The sequence below is a fragment of the Emydura macquarii genome, unplaced genomic scaffold (genome assembly GCF_026122565.2).
Source record: "Emydura macquarii macquarii isolate MOO-44397 ecotype Brisbane River unplaced genomic scaffold, CSIRO-AGI_Emac_v2 contig_3487, whole genome shotgun sequence".
NCBI classification, from domain to species: Eukaryota; Metazoa; Chordata; order Testudines; family Chelidae; genus Emydura; species Emydura macquarii.
Window position 1 is genome coordinate 978114 of NW_027133624.1, and position 6863 is coordinate 984976.

A 6863-nucleotide genomic window follows, 5' to 3' on the forward strand; every position below is an offset into this window, starting at 1 on the left:
TCCCCCCGCTTTTTGTTATTATTATTTCTCTGTATTACCGTAATGCATAGAGGACCTAGCCCAGGACCAGGACCTCATTGTGCTATGTGTTGTATAAGCACAGAACAAAAGAAGCTCACAATATAAGACAAGAGCTGGAGACAGAGATGGGGGTGTCAAAGGAAGCAAAGAAACAATGAGACTTGTTCCATCAGCTGGGCTCTTCAAAAAAGTTTGTGTTAGTTTTCAAAAATGTATTCTTTTGGTGGGAAAAAATATTTTTGTGTTTTACTTTTCATGTTTCGTGCTCTTCATTGAGTCTTTGGTACTCATTGTCATTCTCTTTATTTTTGTGAGTTTCATCATCTTCATAGTGCTCTTGTCTTCCCCATGATTGTGTGTGTGCCTGTTTCTGGGTGTGTTCTAACCCTGAACCTTTCTCCCCCCCCCCCCCTTTTTTTTGTTTGTTTCACTGTTGAACTTTTCTTTGTAATTTATATTTGTTCAGGCTCCGATCATTGTTGGGTTAAGTGGGCATGTACTGGGTGGTGTTGCAGGCCTGTGATATACACCTGTTCTTACTAGGTGACCTGATAGACCCTTCTGGCCATAAACTCGATAAGTCAGTGGGTTTATCATTCTTTATTTTTGTGTTTTTTCAGCATCCTTGTTTTTTAGAGTTTCGTATTTGTTTTTGTTTTTTTCTGGGGCATGACACCGGCAATCTTGACTGGTCAACCTACTCGCATGATAGACATTTTTAAAACAAATAAAAAAGAGTCTTTAATTTCTATCTGTGCGTCCTGCAGTCAGCAGTTTTCTCTTTTCCATGGGGTGGGGACAAAGAAACACACTACACTAAAGTAGGTTACACATCTAAGCAACATCAGCTGAGTTAAGCAAAGGTTTTGCTGCTGGGAGTCACATAATAGCCACATTTCAACCCCCCGCCCCCCGTTTGTTTGTTTGTTTGTTTGTTTGTTTTCTCTCATGCAGAACACACACTTCTGGTTAGTGTCTACTCATTTCCCCCATCATTACCCTAATTAGGTGTTAGAGGGAATTGACATCACACTGCATTTGATTGATGTTTTGAAACATTGGGGATCTTTGTCAAGTCTTAGCTATACTGACAGTTGGCTAAGCTGAATGGGGAAATGGATAAGAACACTTCTGAAGAAGAATTGAAAGAATCTATTCTTACACTAGAACCATGGAACCCAAAAAACCCCAGCAGAGTGAATTCTGTTGAACAACACTGAACTTCTTAGTGCAAGAGAAGTGGAATCCAAAGAATCAAGAAGATCCAGGCTATGCTTTCAGTTACACATATGTAGGAGCTCTGATGTTGTTCATGGAAAACACATGGCAGAATTTCTTCCTAGATCTTTCTTTATGATGACTCCTAATTATATTTTTTTTAAATGGCGTGGATAAAAGAGATCATGATCACTGAGTTCATTCTCCTGGGGTTCTCTGATCTCCTCCAACTCCAGATTCTGCTTGTCGTGGTATTTCTGGTTCTTTATCTGCTAACACTGATGGAAACACATTCGCACCATCCTTATCACCATAGTGGACCCTGCTCTTCACAGCCCCGTGTACTTTTGCCTCTGGAATTTGTCCTCCTTGGTCATGTGCTTCAATTTAGTCACTGTCCCAAAGATGCTGGTGAACCTCCTCTGTAAGAATAAAGCCATCTCCTTCACTGAGTGCATGGCATGAATGTATTTATTCTTCTTCTCTGGCATCACAGAGTCCTTCCTTCTGTCTGGCATGGTATATAGCTGCTATGCAGCCATGTGTGTCCCTCTGTACCACACTACCTTCACGAACAAGAAATTTTGCATAGCACTGGCAGTGACTTCTTGGAACTCAGGGATTCCTGTGGGAACTCTGCAAACAACATGGTTGTTTAGTTTTCCCATTCTGCTGGTCCAATGAATTGAATCACTTCTTCTGTGATGTGCCTTCAGTTCCAGAGTTTGTCTGTGCAGACACCATCCTTTTTGAGATGTGTTAATTATCTCCGCTATAAATTATCTTGTCAACCCTTCTGATTTTCCTCTACACTATGTCCATATCATCTCCACCATCTTGAAGATGCCAACAGCCAAAGGCAGGCACAACACCTTTTCTAGCCGCTCCTCCCCCCTCATTGTGGTAACCATGTTCTATGGCACGGCCAGCCTGACCTACCTCCAACCCAGTTCCAGCCACTGCACAGATACCAAGAAGCTGTCTTCTCTCTCCTACACCATCTTCACACACATATTAAACCCCATTATCTACAGCCTGAGAAACAATGAGGTGAAAGGGGCCCTCTGAAGAATTTGGAACAAGAGAAATGTGTTTTGTAAGGGAGGTGAATATTTCAGGTAGCTAAAACCCTGATATTATGACTGAGACATTCCCCTGGCACAATGTAGACTGATGAATTGCTATGTCACCCCAATCCCCTACTCCTGGAGCCCATTTTACTCTGCTCTGCTGTGAGAACCCCATTCCTGGGCTATTCACGCACAACCTCCAGAATACAAGCTGCTCCCAATAAAGTGAGTGAGTGCTTCTAGCCAGCCACTCCATGGATTATACAATAGAATGACCCCAGTCAAAATCCACAAGCTGAGATACAACCCTGGGAACCTCCATCTTGTAATGTCCAGTTATGCCCACAGAACAATGGAAACTCATAAGTTCGTTAATATAACGAAGAAATTGATATGCACCCACCTTGTTGTGCCAAGTGGAGTCTCCAACACACATCAAACCAAATGCACTGTGTTAGGTAGAGCAAACAAATGTATTAACTACAGAAGGATTTTAAGTGATTATAAATCAAAGCATAACATTATTAAATATTAAATTTGTTAGTCTTTAAAGTGCCACAGAACTCTCGTTGTTTTTGCATGACAAGTCAGATTTGGTCAAAAGAAACTTCTTGAGTTGGGTTAAAAGCAAAACACATTCTAAGATAAGCTTAACACTTTCAGCAATTAACAAACTAGGTGATTCTCACCACAGGCTGGCTGGTTTCCCTTCAGCCAGGATCTCCCCTCTGATCAGCATTTCAGTTTCTTGGTGGTGTTCGTAGATGGAGGTGGAAGAGAGAGAGCAGAGCATGGTGAATGTCTCCCCTTTTTATGATATTCCTTCGCCCCTCTGTGGCTTTGCCCACACCCCCAGGATCAAGTGGCAAGCAATGTCCTTATATGGACTCATCCATGTCCTGAATCAGTGAGCATTACCTCCTCATGGTTCCAAACTGACCAAGGGAAGGGAGGTGACTCACTTGAGAGTCCAGTTGATCCTCCTTTGATGCCCAGGCCAGATCTTTGTTCCTGAAAGGCTGAGCTGGGTTTGTCCTATACACGCCATGACAAGGTGTGAATTGCCCTGGAGAGTTTTGCCTGGACATGTTAGAAACCAGGACACATCTTTGGGAATGTTACGTAGTGCAGCCTCAGAATTATACACATGAAATTGCAACCCACATACTACTATAACAATTTACATCAGGAGCCTTCCAAAGACATCTGATGTGATATACTTTGCATTAGATAACACACAATCATACTATAACGCTGAAGATGGGGGTGCAGGGCATCACAATGACTCCTAAAAAGTTGGTTTTGTCTGTAATCGTTAAACTGTTTGTTAAGAATGTCAGCGTTCAAAGAAGGGAGCCTGGATTGGATTCTAACCTCACTTGTGCTGATATAAATCTAGAATAACTCCAGATTTATACTGATATTACCAAGATCAAAATCTGAGGGCTTGTCTAAATGAACAGCTAGTGCGCAGAAAGCTGGAATGGTAATGTACAGCACGTTAGCCTTCTGCACGTGACCTGTCCATGTGGGCCCTGGTTCTGAGCGCTAAAGGTTCCCTAGCATGCTCTGTTCTGTTCCGCTTTGAAATGGGAGGTAGGGGAATGAGCACTGGAGACATTTTAGTGCATGGCAGCAGGGGCCACACTGAAAGTTTGTACACAGTGCTGTACTTTTTCACCCCGGCGTGGCACAGGTGCACGAGCTGAGGCCCGACCCAAAGGCTGTGAACCAAAGTCAGACTTTATATTAAAGTCAATGTTTACAAGTCCAATACATGAGCTTGGCAAAGTTGTTGCTAGTGTACGAGGCACTAGATATCTACTTAAATATATTCCAGCTAGTACAAATACTTCCAGAACTAGTACAAGATAAGATGGTGTGACGGAATAATGAATAGGGACATTTTGTCCAAGATATCAAGAAGAAGGGGAGATAACAAACAGATGTCATGAAATACGGAAGGTGGTGTGTAAGTTGTCTATTCAGGTTGTTTGTTTTAGCCTATAAATGTCCGGGTACTTTGCCTTAATTCTTTTTTCGGCTGAGGGCGCTAGGACTTTGTCTTGATGTCAATAAACATGGCCTGGTGCCTTTGTCACCAAACCATGTCCATGGTCTTTCTTTATAAGTAACATCGAGGTCTGCTGAATGAGTGCGCTGCCGTATCTGCTCCAAGGACTAAAGCACCAGGTAGCCTAACAGCGTTACGGAGGCAATGATATTTCAGCCCTCAGCACTGAACAACTCGGGGTAGTGTTATCGAGATTTGCTGAACCAGCTATCTGCACGGAGCAGGACAGCACACTGAAAGAACACACACATACAAGCCAACTGACAACAATAACTTGTAACTCTTTGAATCTCAACATTTACTGCCATCAGATAGCGATGATCTGACATCCTTCCATTGCATGAACACCCCACGATTTCCCACAACTGGGAAAAGGCTTTGAGAAACTCATTTTACCTTTGATATAAATTATTGATTATTATTTTGCTTCTGTTTGAAATACCAGCAGCTCAAGCTGAGAGCTTGGTTGGACAGCCCTGGGGCCACGGCTCTATCTCTCTTCATGGAGAATTTTTAATTTTTTAGATTTTGCTTTTATAAGAATGAAGCCAGATTTTGAAATATCAAACTCCTCCATGAAGTGGAATACCCTTCTCAGCCCACTTCCACTGCGGCTGATGTTTCTATAAGAATCTAAAATATACAGGCCTGATCATGTTCCCATTATCCTTTTATGTATCAGCAGCAGCAGGCATGAGACCTCTAATGAAAGTGTGACTCTGATTCTTAGAAATGCACATTATCTCAGCAGAATTTCACACCCAAGAGACCTACAAATAAAGAAACAACTGCCCAATGGAGTTTACCCATACCACAGCTCATTATGGAGAACTACATCTAAAACTTGGGCTGGGATTTTTCAAGAGAAGCTAAAAGGATTAAGTGCCAAATTCTTCTTGAATGTCAGTAGAATTTGGGTGTCTAATTACTTCAGACAACTTAAAAATATCTCGAGCCAGGATCACCAGGGTATTAGTTCTTTCCTCTGAAGCAGCTGGTATTTCTGGAGACAGAATGATTGTGTGGACTTTTAGAAGATTTGGGTGCTTAACACCATTAGGCCCCTTTTAAAATCTCAGCCAAGAACAGTTACAAAAAATTGTAGATCTTCTTTATGCGTCATTAATAAAATGCCCTTCTTTTAAACATTTTCAGATCACATTTAAGGCAGCAACCAAAACAGTGGAGGGAAAAAAAAGTTTTTAAGACAAAGAAAGATATCGTTGAACTCTCTGACATGTAAATTTCACTTCTAGCTTTCCCTTTCTTATAATTTCATTCCAAAAAAGGAACTAGGCAAAAGCTACATTTTGAGGGAAGGCCACATTTTACCGATAGATCTGCTCAAGGCATCTTTCACTTCCTTGTTTCTCAGGCTGTAGACAATGGGGTTGAGCATAGGAGTCACCACTGTGTACAGCAAGGAAAACACCTTGTTGAAATCCAGAGACTTGTTTCCTGACGGGACCACATACACGATGATCAGAGCCCCGTAGAAAGTTGAGACGACAATGAGGTGAGAGGAGCAGGTGGAAAAGGCCTTTTCCCTTCCAGTGGTGGATGGGATTCTCAGGATGGACAGGATGACATACACGTAAGATGTGATGGTCAGGACAAATGGGATCATTGCTATACTGGAGGAGGAGAGCAGAGCTGCTATCTCTATCAGGCTCGTGTCAGTACATGGAAGCTTCAACACAGCTGTTAAATCACAGAAAAAGTGGTTGATCTCACGAGGACCACAAAAGGGCAACTGGGATGCCATAATTACTGTGAAGGAAGGAGCCACAAAGCCTAATGACCAAGAAGCAAAAGCCAACAGAAAGGAAGATCTGGAACTCATAAGACTTGCATAATGTAGTGGATCGCATATTGCCAAGTACCGGTCATAGGACATCCCAGTCAGGAGGAAACACTCAGTAGCACCTAGGAAGCTAAAAACAAACAACTGAAGGAAACAGCCCATGAGAGAAATGGTCTTGTCACCTGTCACAAGACTCACCAGCAGCCTGGGGATGATATTGGAGACATAGCCAGTTTCCAGGAAGGATAAATTGCTGAGGAAGAAATACATGGGGGTGTGAAGGTGACGGTCGGTCCACACAGTCAGAATGAGGAGAAGGTTCCCAGCAATGGTTGCTAGGTAGATAACGAAGAGCACCACAAAGAGGGTTATCTGCAGTTCTGGAAGAGTCTCAAACCCTACAAGCAGGAACTCTGTGATTAGCGTGTGGTTTCCATCCTCTAGACCAGCCATTGGTTATCTAAAGGGGAATAAAATAGGGCTGATCTAAATTCACAGAATTTAAGGCAAGAAGAAACCAATGAGATCATCTAGTCTGACCTCGTATAGACTAGAAAATTTCACCCTGGTGATTCGTGCATGACACCCATGTTTTACGGTCGAACTAGCGCACATCTCTTAGAGATTCAAATTTTGATTTAGAGACATCAAACTTAATGCTTTTCTTTATTGTTGT

The 6863-nt window shown here is 42.3% G+C and overlaps 1 protein-coding gene across 1 annotated transcript; it reads right to left on the minus strand.

Moving 5' to 3' along the window:
* Positions 1-5686: 5686 nt before the first annotated feature.
* On the minus strand, positions 5687-6640 carry LOC137144886 (olfactory receptor 6C74-like). Its single transcript, XM_067535371.1, has one exon. It carries the CDS (start codon positions 6638-6640, stop codon positions 5687-5689), a length of 954 nt encoding a protein of 317 aa, XP_067391472.1.
* Positions 6641-6863: the final 223 nt, after the last annotated feature.